Here is a 22,101-nt window from a genome sequence, read left to right as displayed (position 1 = left end):
AACAACACATTTGAATGTTTGACAACACTAATTCCTTAAGGCCACAAATAAATTGTGGTTCCAAAGACATGAAAGCCACTGTAATGTCGGAAAAGTCCTTCAAACGTTGCAATCGCTCAATGACCAAAGTCCTCCATGCCACCTTTTGATTCATTACTTACTTTTAAACCTTCTTTTCCATTATTCAAACTCCTCCTCACATGTGTCACACAATCTCTACCTCACAATTCTTAATTTTCCTCAGCACGTTAAGTGCAATTAAATTAAACTTAAAAAATCAACATTAGTGTTTCGATAGATCAGATTCAAGGTTTTAAAGTGGGATGTGTTGTAAATTCAAGTATGAGTCAGTTTTACGTTGGATAAAAATAAGAAAGTAGAACACTATATAAAGATGAAAGATTCGTTAACTCATTTTTTTAAGGTTTTGAATAAATAGTTATGTCAATCCTTAATGTGGTTGGACTCATATCTCAATGGTATCTGTGTTTCTCGGTAACCTCCCGATAGATCCAATAAGGTGATTCGTCTAGGATTTAAATACAATTTTGATATTTAAGTTCTCTCGCAATCATTTGTTTAAATTGTTCGGAAAACATCAAAAGACATTTTGATGTCAAAGTCAATTCAACTAGTAATTCAGATATTAAAGATGCAAATCGTTTTCCTCTTTACTTCAAACATGTATTTATAAGTTTTATAGTGAATTTTTTATTAACATCGACCCAATTATAGTTCAATTGTAGATATTCGTACTTTATCTCTAATTTGGTCAATATCAAAGTTAATTAATCACTGATGAGTTTACTTCAGTAATTATTTTATCTTGAAGGTAATTCACATGGTTTAAATAATTCTAACGGTATGATTTGTGATTGATCATTCAATCATGCGATATAGTTAAGTTGGTGTATGTGAAATTGAGTTTCGATTATTTAAATAAATTTGTATATTAAATGTTCATTTTAAAAAATCCTTTCCAATTAATAGATCATTTTAAATAAATTTTTCTTTCAATTTAAAATAAGAGGTAAACACTATAAAATAATTAAATGCAAAATAAATAATATTGCAGATATTTCGTTTTAAAATAGAAAAATACAATTATTTCCATCAAAAGGTACAGAAAGAAACTATGATATTTCCTCTAATGTCAAATGTTGATAAGTCTGGATAATCACTTACATAAATGATTCGACATTGGTTATTAACTTATATATATGTGTTATTTATAGGTTTGGATAAAATTGACAGCTTCGGAGTTTCTTAAATGGTTAACAAAAATAAAATAGTTTTCAATAATATTTAATAACACAATGTATAATTAAAAACAAGTTTGCATCGTTTCTTTTTTAATCATTATTAAGCTTTTTATACATAAGAAAAATTAAACGTAATGAATAATACCTGTTAAACATGGACAGGGATTAGAAAATAAAGGATAAATCGATATTGACATATATAAGGTGTTTTCAATATCTTGATAAACAAACAGAAGAAAATTTATCTTTGAAGATTACTATTTATTTACTAGCTTATAGATTAGATTAGAGAAAAATAGTACGTAATTCCTACTTTACTTTTAATTGCATTGATTATCATATATAGCTATCATGACAACCATCCACATAATTTTCCAAATTTGATTTTTAGATTCTTTTAATAAATTTGGTGAAGTCTTGCATATTATAGATAATGAGGTTGGGAAAAAGAACCTCTTTCTATCTATTTGTTACATATACGTATGAGACTTTCTTATATGTATAAAAGAAGGAAAAATAACATTTTAACACCATTTTTTTGACACCATTTTGACACTGCACACGTGTCAAAATGTAATTGGATGATTTCAAATTAAAAAAGTTGAGGCAGAGGTATATTTTGAAGAGAAAAACCAAAATTTGTTTTTATAATTTGAAATCGTCTAACCACATTTTGACACTGTACAGTATAAAAATGGTGTCAAAAAATGGTGTTAAAATATCATTTTCCTAAAAGAAGTGATAGATTATTTCATTATATACACAATAACACACATCTTACCCCTAATAAACAACTTTGAAAGTAATTAACTTGAAAAAAAAAAAAGATTATTCTTATGCATACATTTGGAAGGAATCAGGGGCAGCTCTATATATTATGCAGGCCAATCAACAAGGATCAAACGCGTTGTGATTTACAACGCCAGAAATTGATGCTATAAATAAATTTATAATAATTGAGTTGTTTGGGTTAGAAGTATATTTATATATAAAAAATACGTGAATCGTCACATCATAGTTTGATAAAGGGATTAAAAATTTAATCTTTTTGTTACTATGAAACTGATAATGGTCTTTTAATAATAAAAGTTGGAATTGGAACAATAAAAAAATTAGATAAACCATTATCTCCCTGCAATTGCAAAACATGTTCTAAAATGTGTTAGTTTTAACAATGCCGATGAAGATGGGATACACAGAATGGTATCTTAAGTAGGTCGAAAACGATGAAACTACTTGGTCATGCAAATTAATGTTTTTGTTATAAATTTGTTTAAAATCAACTCATCACAACTACTAAAAATAGGATGAAGATTATCCTTTGTAATGGGTAGGTGGCATATTAATGAGGAATGACTTTTGATATCAAAGGACACAAAATAGATAGATGAGAAAGTGATGGTTCAACTATGGAGAACCTATGTGAGTGGACAAGTTGATGGTTTTTGTAAAAGTTGTACGTTAGTACAATTGTTAAAAGTCTTATCTCGATTAGAGATAAGGTTAATTTATAGTATATAAATGAGTACAAATTTTATCTTATAAGTCGGTTTTGTGTTTTATGTTGATTAGAGATAAGGTCAATTTATAGTATATAAATGAGTACAAATTTTATCTCGGTTTTGTGAGATTGAGTTAGATTTAAAGTTCACTTCTGACCTATTATGAGATAAGTGGTTAATATACAATTTTACTACTTTTTTTTTTTTATATATATAGGATGCTCCTGGTTGGAGTTGCGTTTGGTATTCATCATAGCAAATAGCTCTTCTAATTCAAACTATGTTTATAACACATGCCATTGTCAAAACTATTTGTTTAAGAAATGTAAAGAATCTCGTAAATCTAACTTGTCTCTTCCTAAAAACAGTTTGTCTTTATACGCATAACAATTTGAACCTTCAACTACTTAACTTAAAAAACTTTAGTTTTTTTCTTTTTTTTTACGATTATAAAAACCAAAAACATATAATGAAATGCAATAATAATACTAATAAATAATTATAATAATGATAATGAAAAATAAGAATGAAGAAACGTGGCAAACTTCAAAATTTAGGCTAAACAAAAGTCGCAAATTCGGTCCGCATTAATGGGAGGGAAAGGAAAATCAGTAACTTGATGATGTTAGCAACCTCATTCTTTAGCAGTATATTTTCTTAATTTTTTAAAAGCATGTAATTCTTTTATTTTAATTATAATTTAACATTGGTAATTTTATTTCATTATTAATAAATCTAAAACATGTAAATTGTAGATTCAATTGAAAATATATTATTTTTTTAAAATGTTGTGGTTGAATAAAGTAATTTCATGTACCTAAACACATGTACGACAATTTGTGACAAAATGGTTTGATGTTAGATTAGATGGAGATTTAGAATATAAATTATTTTGCGTGATTGGTGGAATGATAAAATTTTATTCTATTTGTGCTCGTTTTGACTTGAGAGTCTATTTGTTTTATTAAATAAACTAAATTACATAAATTAAATTTTTTGTTTTACATATAACATTAAAAATTTATTTCTAATTTCATTTTCTTTATCTCTTATTTTCTCAAAACCAAAAGACAACTTCAGTGAAATCGCTCGATTAATAATTTATTTGCATTATATTCACATGAGAGACACTTCTCTAAATAGCTTAATAATATGTCAATAATTACATGTATAATATATATATATATATATATAAATACATTTGAAAGTACTGAAATGATTTAAAAATTAAAAATATTATACGATAAAAGAAATGTGTAAGAAGGAGGTGGAAGGAGCATGTGAATGAGCTCGGGGGTTGGTGGTAGCATCACACGCAACAACAAAAGCTGGAGATAATTAACTTTCAGTTAAATATAAATATATATAATCATTTAACTTAAAAAATAAAATTAATTTAAATAATTAAAATTTTAAATAAAGTAATTTGATGTATAAATTTTAATAAAAAATTAATATAAAAAACACATAAATAAAAACTGAATCAAATAAAAATTAAAAATCTAATTAATATTTTTATAAAAGGCAAAGGGAAAAGAAAGAATTTTCACCTAAAAATTATTAAAGAAAACAGTGTGTGTGTGTGTGATATTACTTCTGTAATAATGTCTCATGTTTTTCTGTAATTTTCGAAAACATCACATGCTAAATTAAAATTATTTTAAATTGTCAAATAGTTTTGATATTTTAAATTTTAAAATTGTGAAAACATAATATATTGTGTAAAAGATAATTCTGTTGATGTCAAAAAATGTATGCGCCATCGTTGAATTCATTAAAAAGTTAAAAAGGCATTACATAATATAAATGAATATTTAAGTATAAATAATATATATAACTATTTTAATTTAGCAATCTCAAATTCGATTACTGAAAATATAACCAGGTTAAAATGTTCAAGTTCTATGGTCGCTGATGATGGCAGCAAAACCTGGCCTGAGGAAGTTATCTTCTGCAGGGACCCACACAGTTTCTTGAAAACAACCATTACAGTAACATAGCTGAAAAAAAATGGAGATGAGAAATAATAATAATCTTAATTTAAAATTTTCATTTAAAGAAGGAAGAGAAAAAATTAGAAGAAACTGGAAAGCAACCTAGAGTTGCAATAATTTATAATAATTAAAGAAAAAGAAGATGTATGATGAAAGAGATGCAATTGGTCTATGACAACTCAAAAAGAGGTAAACGTTTTCACACGTACGAAGCGGCAAAACACGTGAGTTTCTAGATGTTTGACAAATTTTCAAAGGTTGTTTTCTTCTCTGTCTTGCCATTGCCACCATCCAAATCGAAAGTGGTTTAGCATTTGCATGCTTCCGTCCTCATCTATTCTCCTGCTTCTTTTTATATTATTTCTATGCTGCTACGGTCAAAGACTTTCAAAAAGTTCTCTAATTCTAATGTCACCCCTGCATAGTCAAAAAACCAACGCTTCCCCTCTCTCTTTCCTTGCTTCCTCAATGAAACTATACACAAAAAAGTGATAACCAGACACTTCTACATTTGAGATTCGGGTAAGGTTCCACCTACCTACCACTTCAACTTTCCAACAACGCTGTCTCTGTCTTTCGTTGCTACTTTTCTTCCTTTTCAATCTCTTATCTATCCTTCGTTTTTTCTCCTTCTTCCCCGTTTCTTCTCTCTGTTTTTCTTTTCTCTTTCATGGGTGTCTCCTTCTGCTGTACGTGCTTTCGTCCTGTTCCTTCTCTCGCACTCTTTAATTTCCATAGATCAACTTCTTCACCTGAAAATGCTATAGGATTTCTGTTTGAGTTAAAAGGGGCGTGCATGCATTAAAAAAAGACAACCTTTAAAAACATAAGTGGGTCTAGTTCTGTTTTCTTTTCTTGTTTCGCCTATGATTTAGATTATATTATTTGTGTTTTGCAAAGGCTTGGCTGCGAATTTGGTTTGCCCTATTTAGTAGGATTTTAACGGGACATGTTTGCATTAGTTTTGGTTAATTGAGTTTTTATTGACTGGATGGAACAGTCACAGTACGATCGGTTGATACGAAAGGTGAGGCAGGGGACACTCAGAAAGAGATGGCTCAGACCGGAAGAGTTATACAAAACTGTGTTTATGCTCCTAATCCCTACCATGAATGCACCGAGGCTTGCTTGCAAAGGATCAAGGAAACCAAGCCTGGCAAGTCAACTAAGAATAAAAAGAGTTCTGGTCAGTTCTTTTCCTCTTTCCTCAACTTTTCTCATTAACTGCTATCAGTCTATTTCGGGCATCAATCTGATTTTGCACAAGTTGTGGATTTGGGTTGTGGCATTCTTTTCTAAAAATCACTTCTTTTGTCCTATAGAGTGAACTGTTTAATTGGGATGATGTCCCTTTTACTCACCTATAAAAGAAGGATCCTGATTCTGGCCAAGGTTTTAAATTTGTAGTCTCCGTCATGTTTTTTCACCTCATGTCGCCTCTTTGGCGAAGAAAATGAGAAGAAAGAGTGAGATTTATCTTGATTTTGGCTTAGTATCCTTGATCATTTGGTAGAACACACATCCTTGATCATTAGTATCGTTATACCTATAGACTGAGGATTCCCAACCACTCGTTAGCGCCTGATCTGAGATGTGGCTCATCCAAGACATTGTGGATTGGGGCCTTTAACACTGGAAATTGCAGGCAGATGTGGCTGCAATTGCGATGGTGATGTAGTCCTAGTGAGTTAACTTTTCGGCAATAACTGCGATCACTGACCACTTTTTCAAACCTTGTTCTCTGCATTTAGTTTCCTCTTCATTCATAATTGAACAACTCAAAACCGACTGATACTCATGTTTTATTTCAACAAATCAAACCTAGAACAACCGTTCAAAACTTTAATTGTCCCATCTTCATCCAACTGTTAATGCAATCAATGCCTGAAAAATTGACTGCTTTCAATCCTATTAATTGCTTTCTGCTACATGTTCCTGTTCTGCATGTCTGTTTTTCTTGCGCACTTTATGGACATTTGTCTTTTTTTTCTGAGGCTGTTTTGACTTGTTTATTTATATATATATATAGAGAGAGAGAGACACACATAAACTTTCTTTGAAACTTTATACTGAGCCCCGCACGCAAAAAAATAAAATAAAAATAGCTTTAAAGATTCAATTTAAGTACATCGATAGATAGTGTAAAAGTTTTTTATATGATGCCTAGTTGCAAATTACATTGTATGATAAAAATATTGACTTTTGAACTGACTATGTAAAAAGTAGGGCGATTTAGTTGAATTACAATGTCAAATTTATTATACTTAGTGCATGAAAAATTAGATATATAATACTTCAAATTTAAATGGATATATATTTGGGAATGCCTAGTTGCCAATGCCTGAACACTTGTAAGATCTGTCTTTTTTTCTTTTCTTTCAAAGATTATCGCAGAAGTGTTACAGATGGTGAACTTGGGAAAAAGATGAATGACGGAAAACGCAGGCCCTCCTCAGGTTGCCCTAAAGCATCTAACCCATACCATGTCTGTGATGACAACTGCCAGAAAAGAATGTCTGGGGCTGATCCAGGTTTCCCTCCATTTCTTATCTGCCATTTAAGGATTTCTGTGATATAAATTCGGTGAAAATTTTCCCATATTAATCTATTTAATAACTTGTGAATTGTGTTGAATTTCTGATCTCAGAGAATTTTAAAGCAAGATTTCTCCATTTATCTGATTTTATCTTCTTTCAGAAAAAGATCTGTGACATGCTTTTTACAATTTAACCATTACACAGTCCATTATTGTATAAACCTGCACCATATATGTAATTGGTTTGTCCAGTTAAGAAATATATAGTTAATGCCATTCATACTGCAATGATAATATAGACATTGATTATATATTATAATACGAATGGACCACACGCTTCAGGCCACCATGATATTATTTATCTATGATTCAACTTTGAATGGTGGTTAAGAAAACCGCTAGCAGCCTGCTAAATTTGTTTGACCAGTCAAATATGTTACTTGGAATACCTCGGATCTTCCACTATCAATATGTTTCTTATTGCTATTCTGAGTATTGTTTTAAATTGCAGGTACCATGTCATTGAACTTTGACAGGAAAAAGAAGGTTGGTCCTAAGCCAGAACTCCCCGTTCTTGACAGCATTCCGCCCTCAAAAATTGGAGCTATTTATCTCTCCGATGCTTCATCGCCATTATCGAGTTATTCTGAACAGACAAAAGGGGATTCAAAAAGAAACGAGCTAATACCGGTTTCTGGAGAAATACATGTCCTTGATGTCATGGTAGTGGCCTCTCTTTTCTCCTTTTTGGTCAAACCTAGCATTTTCTTCAGTCAAAAATTTCTGTTTATATTATGGCCTAATACAAGCAAACCAAATAAGCATATATCTGACTTGTCTCTTGTCATTGTTTCATTGAAAGACTACCAACAACAAGGTCCAACCAAAGCAGAATGGGGACAAAAATGCTTCACAAAAAGTCGTTCCAATCACCTCTGTTTATGAGATGGGAGGTATCACTAAACCAGATGGTGGGTCCATGAAGTTTTGCTTCTCTGGTGCTCTCCATGACAACGAAGACAGTGACGGCGAGGAGACCGAGTCGGTGGTTTCCGAGGCACGTGTCCCTGTCGGAAAATACCATGTGAAAGAAAGCTTTGCTCCCATCCTGAGATCCATCTTTGAAAAGTATGGTGATATAGGAGCTAGCTGCCACTTAGAATCAGTTGTGATGCGGTCATATTACGTGGAGTGTGTGTGCTTTGTGGTCCAAGAGCTACAATCTACACCAATTATGGAGTTGACAAAGTCTAAAATAAAGGAATTGTTGGCCATTATTAAGGATGTAGAATCTGCACAGCTTCGTGTGGCCTGGTTGCGAAGCATAGTTGATGAAATTGCTGACAGCATGGAACTGATCGATGAGCACCAAGTAGCAGAAATGGCAAAGGCTAACTCTGACCGTGAAGTGGAAACACTGAACAAAGAGCTAGAATCAAACCTTGAAAGTTTATCCCAGAAAGAACAAGAGGTAACGGATATCAAAACAAGGATTGAAGAGATCAGAAAGCGATTAAGCGAGCTTCAGCTCAGGTCTTCTGATTTGGACAAGAACATCATGTTACTGAGGTCCAAGGTTGATCATTTAGATAGCAAATCTTTTCTAGATGGACTAGTGTAATCAAACCGCTAAGCCCATTTCTCTTTCATTACGTATTGCTTAATTTGTAGAATATTGAACTCAATAAACGCATCACGCACGTATATTTTTAAGCTAGGCAAGGTTTTATATCATTACGTATTGCACCCACACATGCACATTTTTAAACTGTACTTTCATTTATTTTTACTTATATTTAAATATCCCAACAACATTGGGTTGAAAATGTAGTCATGTAACGACAAATTCAAGACTTTATGTTATTTCCTTGTAAAATTTATACCTTTCTTTTTTCGATTATTCACATGATAAAATGTGGTCGGTGTTTCACACTATATGCTTTTATGTTTTGGTTGGTGAGAATGAGGAAAGGGATTTTGCTTTTCTTCTTTTTCTTGTTGACTGAATGCTTCAAAGTCTTTTGATATTGGAAAGCTATACGTGTTTATTTTAAAATGATTTATGCAATTTAAAATATTGTAAAAAATTTAAAATATTGTAAAAAAATATTTATAAAAGAATCATTATTTTTTGTTTATATGGTAATTGGAAAAATGTTGTAAAAAATTTATTTGTCAAAGAATCATTACTTTTTTTGTTTATATGGTAGTTGAAAACAAAAAAATGTGAATAAAACAGGGCAGAAAATAACTTTTGGACAATACGTAAACAAAGGATGATAATGGTTCGTCAGGCTGTTGCATTAAAAAGACAAAACCAAGTAGCTGATGGGTATTTCTATCTTCACTGTTTATATTTTTTTGGGTTAAATTTGATTTTAGTTCTTCTTTCGAATTAAGGTACCTTCATCTTTAGAAAACTCTGCTTTTAGTCATTTTATCAAATTTTTTTAACTTTATTTTTTTGTTTCAAGTACGTTTTATTATAGCATTTGAACTAAGAAACACATTTGAAACAGCAAATAAAGTTACAAAAATTTGGTAAAAATGACTAAAACTAGGATTTTCTAAAATTGAATGAGTAAATTGTATTTTAATTTAAAAGAGGGGCTAAAAATAAAATCACTCCAAAATATAAGGATTAAAAATATATTTAATCCTATTATTTTTTTTCGTATTCTTGGATATAATATAAATTTTAAAAAAATTCCGAAAGAGTGGAATTTTGGACTAGATATGCCGACACTTTTCAATCAATTTCTGAGAAGTATTTTAGAAATTTGTAAACGTCTTTTAAATTTATTTTTGGAATCATAAGAAAATAAATTTACTTCAATAACACATTTAATGAATGCATAAAATCATTTTACATTTTTTTATATTTTTAGGATCTTAAATATTATGTAAGGTTATAATGTCTATAAAACTTAAACTTTAAATTTATGTGCCCTTACTATATATATTTATAATTTGTTTGTGTAAAACAAGTTAGGAATGTAAATTCAGTGGTAAACGAAAATCTATGACTCTAAATTTTGTTAAAATTAATTATATTGCTTGTTTGATATGATTAAAACATATTTTTAAAGAAGTTACAGTTTTTTTTATATGATAGGTTAGTTTGGTGGATTTATTTTATATCTTCATTGCTTCTTTGTCTTATATGTTCTCTCTAGTTTATTTATTTTTTATTATTTATTTATAAATAATTCCAGTTAGAATATTATCAAATATATATTATTTTCTACTTAACAATAATTGATTTGGAATAAGTTTTCTTTTTATTGTAAAATGTCTTCATTCTATTTATGAGTATTCCAACATTATATTTGTTTTGTCCATTGAGATTTTGATAAGTATTTTCATTAATTTGGTACACACAAATTAAAAATAAGTTTAAATCTTTTTATATACATGTGGCAATATGTATGAGTACTATTTTTTTAGTTTTCAAAATTAATCTATTATTATGATTTAAATATAAAAATGATTACTAATATATTATTTTCAAAAAATATTGGTTACATTGTTTAGTAAAAATGGTAATAAACATTGTTAATTATGGTAAGAAAAAGATTTGGTAGCATCGTTTTAATTTTTAATAGATATATCATATTGAACTAAAGTTATTTAGTCATGAAAATTTTGAAAAATTAAATATTAAAATTTTATAAGAAATATTTATAGAATTATAAAAAAAAAAACGGATTTTAAGTAAAGATAATATTACAATATTTTTATTTGTTATTAAAAGATAAATTAAATATTAAAAGATAAATTAAAAAGAAAGAGATGATTTTAAGGGATGAAATCAAGAATACTAGCTAAGAATCCAAATAAAGTCATAGCACTACATTAGAGAATAACACAAACCTAATCCCAAATTGGTTTGAGAACAACGTACCAATCACCTGGGTGCGGGATTGAATTGCCACCAATAATCTTCAAATCCGAATCCCATTCCAAACTCTTTTTCTTCCGTCGTTAAGGTTCGTATTCTCTTCTCTTTCGTTTAATGTTCATTGCGAAGTGCGAACTCAACAATAAGCAACAACAGATTCCTCTATTTCGATTTCACCTGTAATATATGTTCTTTCAATTCCAATTTCTGTTTTCGCTACTTGTTGCTTTCAATTTTTGAAATAAGAGGTTTCATTAGGGTTTTGACGAAAACGTGTTTGCTTGCTATGCGGTAACGCAACAGATCAAGGGATAAATTCTCTGCGCGACATGTCGGGGGAACGAGCAGTGCATCCCGATTGCCGGAATGCTAGTAACCCTTTTCATGAATGCAGTGATTACTGTTTTAGAGTGATAGCCGAAGCCAAAATTAGGTCGCAACAACGACAATCTGGTTGGTGTTTCTCTCTACTAACTGTACTGTTATCTATTTATTTGATTATGTTCATATCTAAATTCCTTCTTGGACCGTTGTTTTCCCGGAAATGGTCACTGTGCTAAGTAAGTGGATAACTAAGATTACAGAATTTTTGTTTAATTATCTTGATTTTTTTCTTTCGTAGCTAAAAAGTTGTCCTATTTTTTTGTTATAGGATGCTAGTGCTAAGTTTAACTATCCATATTTACATACCGTTTTCGATGTCTATCAGAAGTTGGGCAAGCTAGTGGTGGAAGTGACTCTAAGCAAGACATCCCAAACGAGTCACACGCGGATGAGGAAATACATGATGACGGACCCAATTTTGAAGAAAACACTGACAGTGACCCTGACCAGCCTCCTGAACAGGAAGCTGAGCAAATAGAGACTGACTACACAAAACTTTCTGGGAGACAGAAAAAGTGGATGGAATTGAGAGCCAAAATGGTAAAGTGGTGAAAAGTCCCTTGTTTATAAGAATTTTTTTATTTCAAGAAAACCTTAGATTGTTGTTCTGTTTTCCTTGAAGCAAGAAGCAAAAAAACGTAATCAAATTGAAATAGCTGCTGAAAAAAAGAGGATGGAAGCTCCAACCGAATCTAGGGGTGTTTCAAAACAGAAATGGCTTGAGGATAGGAAGAAAAAGATTGGAAAACTTCTTGATGCAAATGGACTGGATATGACAAACGCATATATGCTTGACACACAGGAAGCAGCAGAAGTAAAATACAAGAAATGGGAGAAGGATCCTGCTCCATTCGGATGGGATGGTATGTTCTGTACATTCAGTATGTTATTTTTGTGGCTGGCTTGTGTATAAATGCAGATTGTTGTACTATTCTATTAGTGTGTAAGCTCCAATGCAGTTCTAAAAAAATTCAGATTTTCAAACCTGAGTTTTAGAGTTCATTATGATGTCTTTTCCTTAGAAAATTATCCTAGATTAAGTAAAGATTTTTGCATGTTTAGCTTTACAGTTTTTTAGAAATGAGCTATTTCTAAAATCCCAGTGAGGAAAGGCTCGATTGTTGTTGTTATTCTATACTTAAAAAGTTCTAAAAGTACTTTTTAGACAGAAAAACTCAAATCAAATATTTGTCTAGATATTTTTTTAACCATACAATACTCCTACATATAATTTCGGATATTTACATTCTCGTTATTTGAGATCTAAGGAGAGTTCTATCTTACGAGAAATAGATTCCTTATTATCTCTGTGTGTAATTGATTGAAAAATTATCCCAGCGAATTTTCATATTGTAGAGTAGTGAATGAATCTAATAATATTCTATTTTATCAGTATTCAATCAGAAGTCATTATACAATGCATACAAAAAGCGGACAAAGAATGTTGAAGTCGATGTAGAAGAATATAATAGAATGAAAGAGGCTGATCCGGAGTTCTACCGAGATGCTTCGAGTCTCCAGTACGGAAAGGTATACTACCAAAACATTGATATATTTTTTCAATGTTTGCATTCCATTACCATTCATTTTTTTGTGACTAGCGGTCTTTCCTTTCATTTTAGGCACCAAAAATCTCAGAGGAGAAGGTTGACAGAATGGTACAGGAGCTCAAGGATAGGGAAGAGAAGCGCAAGTCATTTAGCAGGAGAAGAAGGTTTCACGAAGAGAAGGATATCGACTCAATCAATGACCGTAATGAGCATTTCAACAAGAAAATCGAGCGAGCCTTTGGGAAATACACGTTGGAGATTAAAAATAATCTTGAGCGAGGAACTGCATTACCTGACTAAGGTTATGTGGTGAAATAAAAATTGTTCGAAAATTCTCAATGGTGGATTGCACTTTTTAGAGTGCCTTTTGATCATGTAATATTATAGTCTAATACTCTGCAATGCACATCTGGAGTCATTTTGAACTTCAAGTAGTGTATGCTTGATTTGATCATGTAAAATCTTTCGCTACATTGGTGTTAATTTAGATGTGCTTACAAGTTTAATAACAAATAATTGAGATATCCATGATTTTGTTGTTTTATTATATTTCGTAAGTGTAAGTAAATGTAATCATACATTATTCCCAAAATGTTAAAGATAACTTGTTTTTTACTGGTTATGATGTTCAATTGTTCAATTATTATACATTTATTCAACAATTAAAAGAAATTATATCAACGCAAGACAGTACAGTTAACTATAGTTAATTGAATTGAAAACTTATTAAGTTCAGTTTTTAAAAACTGAACCATATAAAACAATATATTTAAGTTATAACAAAAAATGTTCTCATCAGTACATAAATATGCTGTTTCTAAGGAGAGTTTATACCTCCCCACGTATATTTAAGCCTGAGTCTGTTTGGAGATAGGTATCTTCCTCCATCCTTTCCTTTGGGATCATGTATGCATTTTGATGTTTGGATTGAAGGAAAGATTTGAATGAAATGGATTGGAAATCCTAGAATGAAATTGGTTATGTTGTATGGATTACTTAGTTTATAATGGAATTTTATTGAGTTAAAGGAAATCTGGATCTATTTTCTAATAAAAACACCTATTTATCTACCCTCCAACGTGGGGTTGGTAAGATGGAATTGGATATTTTTTTCACACATTTAGCTTGTAGCCTCACGTTCGAAGCTAAATATGAACTCAGTTCTTTACACCTAAATTACTATAGCCATCAAAACCCATTTCAATGAAACTCCCAGACTGAACTATGATGACACATCATTCTAAAACTGAATCATTTCTACAAGTCAAACGAATGTTGAGTTTACAGAAAAAAATAATGTCATAACTTTTAGGATTTTGGTGTTTTTGATATGGAAAAAATTAGTCTCTTGAGACTTATTTTATCTGTAAATTAGTCGCTCACCCAATTATGTATGCTATAAACTAGACGTTTGTTCTTTTAAAAGAAATGTTACCACTTTTCATGTTTGTTTCAGAGGCAAATTAAGCGACAGAAATCACCACAATAATGAACTAGACGTTTGTTTCAGAGGCACTTTTCATTGCAATTTTCAAAAAGGAAATGACCACTATAATGAACATTGAATCTAGCACAAATAATTTGGTCAATTAACTCGAATAAAACTCTTCCGAAACATTTGACCGTATACACTGACACCAACGAAAGAAAACTTTAATTTGACTAGAGCTAAGCATTAACTATTTCAATGTTGTAAAATGTTTGGAAAATATCCAATTTTTCCAAATTTGTGAGATAACCCTTTGATCAATCCTGATTTTTTTTTTTTTCAAAAAAAATCTTAAATAGACTACAAGCGAGTTATTCAAACATGCCAGAACTCTCTCCTCTTTTCTTCTGAAGAAAATAAGCTGAATCCTCAGGTATAAGTTCATTTTATGTTTAATTAATGTTTCAAATGCTACAAACCCATGATGCTGTTATTAAGGTGACAGTCTTTGTATTCACAATGTCATTCATCATACACGAAAAGTAAAGACTAACGACAGAGCCCAACTGAACACACAAAAATTGGTCATTTTTGCAATTGTAGGCCCTTGTAGGATTGAACCATGTGTGTTTATAGCTTTGAAGTTGGCAAACCTGCATATAAAAAAGACAACATGGAAGTCCTATTAGAAGGACCTACCTCCTATTTGAATAAACTTTTCAACCAATATTTATGAACAAAAATTTATTTTTTATCTTTTCTAAAATCTAACAATAACTTTGCATAAAACTAGTTTTAAATTGAACTAATAAAGTGAACAAGATTTCATTACCCAGAGCTTTTGCATTGACAATGCTTGGGCATGCAGCTGGTGGCTGGGCATTCTCATTGAGGAATGGTTCCACCCTATTGGCATCAAACCATACTGGGTACCCTTTAATCTTACCCTGCACATTTTATAATTCAAGAATACAATCAGTTTTACAAGATACTTGGAATTTTCATTTACCATAGAAATAAGTCCTACATGGAGAAACATGTACCAGAACGTTTAGAGCTGCTAGTGTTGCCATTCCCTCACGGGTCCACTGCAAGAAAACATATACATCAAATAATTGAAAGTGAGTCAACCATAAAAGACTAATTTAATACAGAAAACTCTTCAGCATAATGTAAGTGTTAGCATTACCTTGGAGGCAGATGCAATGTGGGGTACCACAATGGCATTCTTCAAATCTGCAAGACCAGGTTTCATGTAGGGCTCGTCCTAATAAAAGTTTCAATTTCAAAAAGACTTAAAAGATGGTTTTGTTGAAATATAGAATCCAATTATTCAGAGATCAAAAAAAGGTCAGTTACCTCAAACACATCAAGTCCTACTCGAAACAGTGGATTCTCTTTTAAATGCTCCACTAGTGCAGCTTCATCAATAACAGGCCCTCTACTGCAATTTATAAGAATTGCTTCCTGTAACAAGGGCATCATCATTAGCAAAATGCAATTTGCATCACTTTATTTCTGTGAATAATTGAGAGCAAAATTAATTACCTTCTTCATCTTAGCAAGTCTTTCCTTGTTGACTAGATGATAAGTGGTTTTATCCAACACAGGATGGAGACTAATCTGTAGAAGCACGAGCACCCATGATAAAACATATGAGTTGGAATAATCAAATGTAACAAGTTACTGCTAATACATTAAACTTTATAAATCAAATTCATACTATATCCGCCTCCTGGAGGACCTCATCCATGGATGATGCCCTTTTCCATGTCACTGGGGTTTCACCACTTGCTTTCAAGAATGCACCATAAGCTGGAATAGGTAAAAAATAACTATTGGTTCACAATTCACAGTAATTTGGTTTACACTATTGGTAGAAACATGCCTGTGACAAACTTTTCTAGTCGTGTGGACTGGTAGAGATCAAAGTAGATTAGGTTCATCTTGAACCCTTCAACCTGATGCAGAGGAAAGGAACTTTATTGTCATCACCAAAGCAAAAACGCTATATAATGAACTTTCTTGCAGATCCTCTCTAAACAATTTAGACATGAAAGAAGATTCAAGTGAAGAAATCAATATGTCAGTGGTTATATTTATGAGTAACAAGTTTAGCATACAGCTAAATCAAATGAACCTGATATGGGAGAGACAATCAATGTGCGATTGCAACATATTGAAAATTTACCATCATTCTTGCATAAGCAGATCCAATACGACCAGCTCCAATTACACCAACAGTTTGTCCCTTGAGCAAGTTTCCAACAAATCTGTCACAGAAACAAGGCAAGAGCAGTTTATTCCAGCTTTCTGAAGAGTGTGTTACTTGCAATTCAGTGCATGAAAACTGACAGAGAACGATGAATAAAAATTTCATGGTATTTAACATTACTGTTCACATCATGAAACAGAAAAGTAATGTGTAAAATATAATTTTCATACAAATGAGGAAGCCATCCATCATATAGTCCTGCCCTCATGAATTCATCTGCCTCAACTATCCTTCTAGCAGCTGCCAAAGACAGCGAAGCTGCCAACTCTGCTGTTGTCTCAGTGAGCACACCCTACAAATAAAATCATAATGTTACAACAAACGCACCCTCTTCAGTTTAACACTTCATCTTTTGCTAAAAAAATTCAGTAAGACTTCCATGAAAAGAAAATAGAATGAGAAAATCAAGTTGTACATATGATCTTTTGAAAAAATTAAACGAAAGAAATTCCATAAATTTAAGTGCACAAGTTATTTTAGTTACGAGAAAAGCTTAATTAATTCTACATTCTTATTTTCTTTTTCTACAAGTCCTATAAAAAGTTCAACCAAACTATGCCTAAAATCACTTCAGCATAACATATGAACTAGCATTTTAGTAATCCTTGCTGCACCCTTTATATTCCAATAAAAGCAACAAAAAAAATCCTCAATTCACAAAAATTAAGATACACATTCAATATATAATGTAGCAGTAACATCAAAAAGAGGGAAGAAAAGATATAGCTCACAGGAGTGTTTCCAACAGCAACACCATACTTGTTTGCAGCATCAACATTCACATTGTTATAACCAACAGCCATGTTACTGAAAGCTTTACCTCCAGCTCTGCTCAAAGCAGAGAACAACTCTTCTCCCCAGTCTTCGGTCAACTGCAAAGAAACTCCATCAAATACCCACCAAGCCAAAACCAATAAAAACCCACACCAGAACTAAAATGATATTTTCCTTTTATAAAACAAACAAATAATACTACATCAATTTGCAGTGTGATGTTCCGATATATTTATCACTGTTACCTGTCCTATAACTCCATCGCACTTATCACCAATCAAAGCAATGATGTCTTCAACTGACAGTATCGTTTTCTTCTCGGTACATATCTGTAAAACACGTGCAAGACAAACAAAGAATCAAAATTTTAACCATAGACATGCTTAGGAGGTGTCTGAACAAAAGCAAGAAACATGGTATAAAAAGAAACATAGGAAGTATGATTACTTCAAGGCGACAATCATTCTGAATGAGAAGATTAATCCAACGTGTTCCAGGCATTGATTTTGTGCTGATAACTCTGTATTTGCCATTTGGATTCCATACCTCAATGGACACTGGCTTGGCCATGAAGGCAGCAAAAGTGTGAAGTGGCTATGGATAGTGGAAGTTGAGGTTGTAATAATTTCAGTTTGTGTTTGCTTATAATGTTAGAGACTGATGATCCAGTGCGCATCAGTGCAGCATAGTAATTTATCTGTGACCAATAGAATTATTGCATGGAGACGACTTCGACGTGAAAGTCCTCGAACACTTCGAGATAACGTGAACACAAAACAAAATAGGATGAGGCTGTGGTTGGAAAGTCTTTGGGCCTCTCATTAGGATAATGTCTACTCTATTTCCTTAAAGACAAATATAACCTTATGTCTGTGGCTCATATCATAGTTATCAAAATTCTTGTTCTCTATCCTTTCCATTTTCATTAATTTTATATAACTTTCAATTATTAATTCTATTTTATTACCCAATAGTGAGGAAGAATCTTATTTTTCCTGTAAAACAGATGTAAAATGCAAATTAAAAATTAGGGAAAAGCATACAACAAATAATAAAAAATACACCTCTTAAATAAACTTTCATTAATGTCAAATTCCTTTAAAAAACATACATTAAACTAGATAGGTTTCAAAAGCAATATAGAGAGAGAAAAACATCACTTGATACATATTACAATGGTAACTTGAAACACAATCTTCGTATTCTTTTTATCAATCAACTCGAATCGACAAACATCTCCAGGCTTCACATGACACATTCTAATAAATTGACCCCAACCAGTAGTGAATCTAAAGTGAGAGTCTAGCTTCACATTCCATGATTTCTTCCCAACTTCCAGGATCACTGCATTTGAATCACAAATACCATGATTTTTTAAGAAATTCCTTGGAAGATTCTGCATAACACATTGAATCTAATCAGTCACATGATGGAAAACATGTTTTCATTTCTAAAACTCCCATCTAATTAATCCTACCACAGAATTGAAATCCTTAGGTTTGATGCAGACACTGAAGTGATTCTCTAACTTCCTTTCTTTGCATTCAGGGATTGAATGATCTAAAACAAATAAAAACAAATCAAAAGGTGAAGAAACATAGCATATCACAGTTGTAACTAGTAACCACAGTTTAAGAAATACCAATAACCTGAAAACCTAGGAGAACTTGATTCTTCTCTGTCTCTAAAAATTATAACTTTGAATGAAATTCCCGATTTCTTGATTTTCTCAAAAACACATACATCCCCTAGTCGCAAGTTATTATCCTTTACAAAATCCTTCCATCCAATAGTAAAATTTATTTGGTTACTAGTATTATTCCGATAAAATTCAACATGCCAAGGTCTGCTTTCAGATGTCCAAAGAGTAACACCGTCATGCTCATCTTCTTCATCTTCTGTTATGAAACTATTAGGCAACACCTGTGTTAATTTAAATATAAATAACATCAGAAATACAAATTAATTATTATAAATATGATTTGATTGTTTGGGAGAAGGGTACCATCATATCTCTTTGAATATATGATCGTTGCATTTTACGAATGAAGAAGGGATTCTCAGAGCGGAAAGATTCAGCTCTCTCCATAGCAGTGTCACTTCTAGTTGAAAAACTACACTCAGATGGTTTTCTTTTTGTACCTGTTGAAACATTAGAGTGAAAAAAAAAAAAAGAACAAAGGGTTACAGGATCTTCAAGATTTTGAAAAATAACAGAAAAAAAACAAAGATCCAACATCTCACCTCTTTTTTGGAATTTTGTACTATGAAAACCATTTGCATGTTGTTCAATTAACTCCTCCTTGATACTACGAGATGGACCACTTCTATTTGCAACATCTTCAGAGATATTAGGTGGGTTTCTACAGTTGGTTTTCACCTTCTTGAGAAAACGACAACGTGGTAAAGAAGATTTTGTCTTCTTGAAGTGTAATGGAGAATGACCATTACCATTCTCTGCATTATCTAAAGTCGCTTCCTTTAAAGGGTACATAATTTCCAAGCCAGTTTGACGAAGTATCACTACTTCAAACAGAGACATACCCACATATTTGAACATCAAGATATAATTTTCATCCAGAGAATAAAATTCTGAAAATTTCTTCCATTTATCAATTAACCAAATGTCAGCACCAACTTTTCTCCACTTCACTTCCCATTCAGCACCTTTGGGAAGAAGAAGATGCAGTGGATTTGATATATCTTGCCAGTATTTACTCACAAAACTCCGAGGTATTCTCTGTCGTGAAATATTAAACAGAGTCAATATCATTAGCATAATACTAAATGGAAAATGAGAGTCACCTCTTCAAAATCTTGAGTAAAACAGGTACGTGATAAATGGAAGATTTTTAAAAAGAATGAATAAATAGTTACCAGATCCCCGTTTCGAAGTGCATCTTCATCAATTTTCTTGAAGAAGTGAATGACATTACCATCACCAGAAGACATCGTTCGATGATGAACTCGGGTTTGGAACTTTCATATGTTAGAAAGTTGAGGATGTCTTTTAAATTATGATTTATAGAACAATAAATGCATACAACTGTTCACTTTGCAAATTCCTAAGGATGATTCCTTGGAAAGTGAAAAGACTATATTCTTAATTTGACCCTTGATTATATCTGGATCAAACTACTTTTGTGTAAATGCTGATATAAACAATAAACAATTATAAAGTAAAAACGTTAACATTATATATATATATATATATATATATATATATATATATATATATATATATTTATTTATGTTTTTCTAAATTTCTTCAAATTCACCCAGTCAGAAAACTGATGCAGCCGTTATTTTGAAAAGAAACTATTATCATCAATGATAAAAAGTAAATAGAGAGGAGGATCATAGCATTGGTCAGTCCTATATGCTCACCTCCTGATATGCCGCAACCTATATTTATCATTTCCCATAAAAACATAATTATGTTTGTCACGGAACCCAAAATAACGCAGACAGGCTTCACAGTTCCTTTCGTCTGTATCATTGTCCTTTCTGATTCTTCATATTGCTTATTTATTATTTCTCATTACATTCAAAATGTTTAATAAAATAATATTATCACACATTTTAAATTTATGTGATAGAAAGTATAATAAAATATTTATAAAAATATTAAATTATATATATTTAAAAAAAAATAAAATAAAAATAATATTGAATGTAACAAGAGGCTAAATTAACTCTTTATAGTTTATATTTCCACATGTTCAATTTTATAACAGCCAAACTCATTTTCAAACATAACAAAGTAACTTACTCTATTCTTTTTTTACCATAAAATTAACAGCTTCATGTCTTTAGTGTTTCCTTTTATTGCAAAAGCTTTTATAGGTATATCGATATGTTTAATTATGGAAAATCTAATAATAAAAAATGCATCGTTTTAAGAATGTTATAATTTTTCCAAACACTTACTTATAAAAAAACATACATTAAACATCACTCGATGCATACTCCAATGGTAACTTCAAACACAATATTCTTCTTATCGATCAACTCGAACAGACAAATATCTCCAGACTTCAATTGGCACTCTCTAATAAATTCAGACCAACCACTGGTGGATCTACTGTAAGAGTCTAGTTTCACATCCCATGATCTTTCCCCAACTTGCAGGGTCACTGCCTTTGAACGATGAATCCCATGATTTTTTAAGAAATCCCTTGGAAGACTCTGCATAATACAAACTGAATCTGATCAGTCACATGACACAAAACATGTTTGCATTTCTAAAACTCCCATCTAATTAATCCTACCACAGAATGGAAATCCTTAGCTTTGATGCAGACACTGAAGTGATTCTCTAACTCCCTTTCTTTGCATTCAGGAATTGAATTATCTAAAACAATAAAAACAAATCAAAAGGTGAAGAAGCATAGCATGTTACAGTTGTAACTGGTAACCACTGTTTGAGAAATACCAATAACCTGAAAACGTAGGAGAACCTGATTCTTCTCTGTCTCTAAAAATTATAACTTT

General features: G+C 31.4%; 4 protein-coding genes across 10 annotated transcripts in view; 2 read left to right on the top strand and 2 right to left on the bottom strand.

Annotated features, from left to right (window-relative positions):
* The first annotated feature begins 5,054 nt into the window (after window positions 1-5,054).
* On the top strand, window positions 5,055-9,174 carry LOC106769906. Of its 3 annotated transcripts, none has more exons than XM_014655705.2 (5): window positions 5,055-5,280; window positions 5,759-5,944; window positions 7,143-7,289; window positions 7,806-8,017; window positions 8,157-9,174. In XM_014655705.2, the coding sequence occupies exons 2-5, from the start codon at window positions 5,812-5,814 to the stop codon at window positions 8,913-8,915; spliced, it is 1,251 nt and encodes a 416-aa protein (XP_014511191.1). In that variant the 5' UTR covers window positions 5,055-5,280; window positions 5,759-5,811; the 3' UTR covers window positions 8,916-9,174. The 3 variants fall into 3 exon arrangements, with proteins under 3 accessions (XP_014511191.1, XP_014511190.1, XP_014511192.1); XM_014655704.2 differs by lacking the exon at window positions 5,055-5,280 and adding an exon at window positions 5,287-5,447; XM_014655706.2 differs by lacking the exon at window positions 5,055-5,280 and adding an exon at window positions 5,455-5,588.
* A 1,947-nt stretch (window positions 9,175-11,121) lies between these two features.
* On the top strand, window positions 11,122-13,676 carry LOC106770835 (pre-mRNA-splicing factor syf2). 3 transcript variants are annotated; one of them, XM_014656652.2, is made up of 6 exons: window positions 11,122-11,283; window positions 11,499-11,648; window positions 11,905-12,119; window positions 12,202-12,442; window positions 12,973-13,109; window positions 13,202-13,676. In XM_014656652.2, exons 2-6 carry the CDS (start codon window positions 11,525-11,527, stop codon window positions 13,427-13,429), a joined length of 945 nt encoding a protein of 314 aa, XP_014512138.1. In that variant the 5' UTR covers window positions 11,122-11,283; window positions 11,499-11,524; the 3' UTR covers window positions 13,430-13,676. The 3 variants fall into 3 exon arrangements, with proteins under 3 accessions (XP_014512138.1, XP_022641506.1, XP_014512140.1); XM_022785785.1 differs by having other exon boundaries at window positions 11,454-11,648; XM_014656654.2 differs by having other exon boundaries at window positions 11,122-11,374.
* A 1,287-nt stretch (window positions 13,677-14,963) lies between these two features.
* LOC106772623 (glycerate dehydrogenase) lies at window positions 14,964-18,328 on the bottom strand. The gene is made up of 13 exons (XM_014659150.2): window positions 18,055-18,328; window positions 17,853-17,936; window positions 17,565-17,705; window positions 17,004-17,125; window positions 16,750-16,831; window positions 16,447-16,519; window positions 16,282-16,373; window positions 16,107-16,181; window positions 15,918-16,025; window positions 15,748-15,825; window positions 15,602-15,646; window positions 15,391-15,505; window positions 14,964-15,211 (listed from the first exon to the last, which is right to left on the bottom strand). Exons 1-13 carry the CDS (start codon window positions 18,175-18,177, stop codon window positions 15,189-15,191), a joined length of 1,161 nt encoding a protein of 386 aa, XP_014514636.1. The 5' UTR covers window positions 18,178-18,328; the 3' UTR covers window positions 14,964-15,188.
* Window positions 18,329-18,677: 349 nt separating this feature from the next.
* The window catches only part of LOC106770723 (B3 domain-containing transcription factor VRN1), a 10,946-nt gene continuing 7,522 nt past the window's right edge, over window positions 18,678-22,101 (bottom strand). The window contains exons 1-6 of one of the 3 annotated variants that reach the window (XM_014656517.2): window positions 20,485-20,696; window positions 19,852-20,347; window positions 19,613-19,749; window positions 19,257-19,530; window positions 19,085-19,167; window positions 18,678-19,003 (exon numbers count right to left, since the gene is read on the bottom strand). In XM_014656517.2, the coding sequence (XP_014512003.1) occupies window positions 18,764-19,003; window positions 19,085-19,167; window positions 19,257-19,530; window positions 19,613-19,749; window positions 19,852-20,347; window positions 20,485-20,559 (1,305 nt within the window). In that variant the 5' untranslated portion in view covers window positions 20,560-20,696 and the 3' untranslated portion in view covers window positions 18,678-18,763. Of the gene's footprint in view, window positions 19,004-19,084; window positions 19,168-19,256; window positions 19,531-19,612; window positions 19,750-19,851; window positions 20,348-20,484; window positions 20,697-22,101 lie in introns of those variants that run through there. The other 2 variants (XM_022784918.1, XM_022784917.1) reach the window with 2 other exon arrangements.

Source organism: Vigna radiata, chromosome 8 (assembly GCF_000741045.1).
Source record: "Vigna radiata var. radiata cultivar VC1973A chromosome 8, Vradiata_ver6, whole genome shotgun sequence".
NCBI classification, from domain to species: Eukaryota; Viridiplantae; Streptophyta; class Magnoliopsida; order Fabales; family Fabaceae; genus Vigna; species Vigna radiata.
Note: the sequence above shows the minus strand (reverse complement) of the source record. Positions and strands in the feature narration are given on the sequence as shown.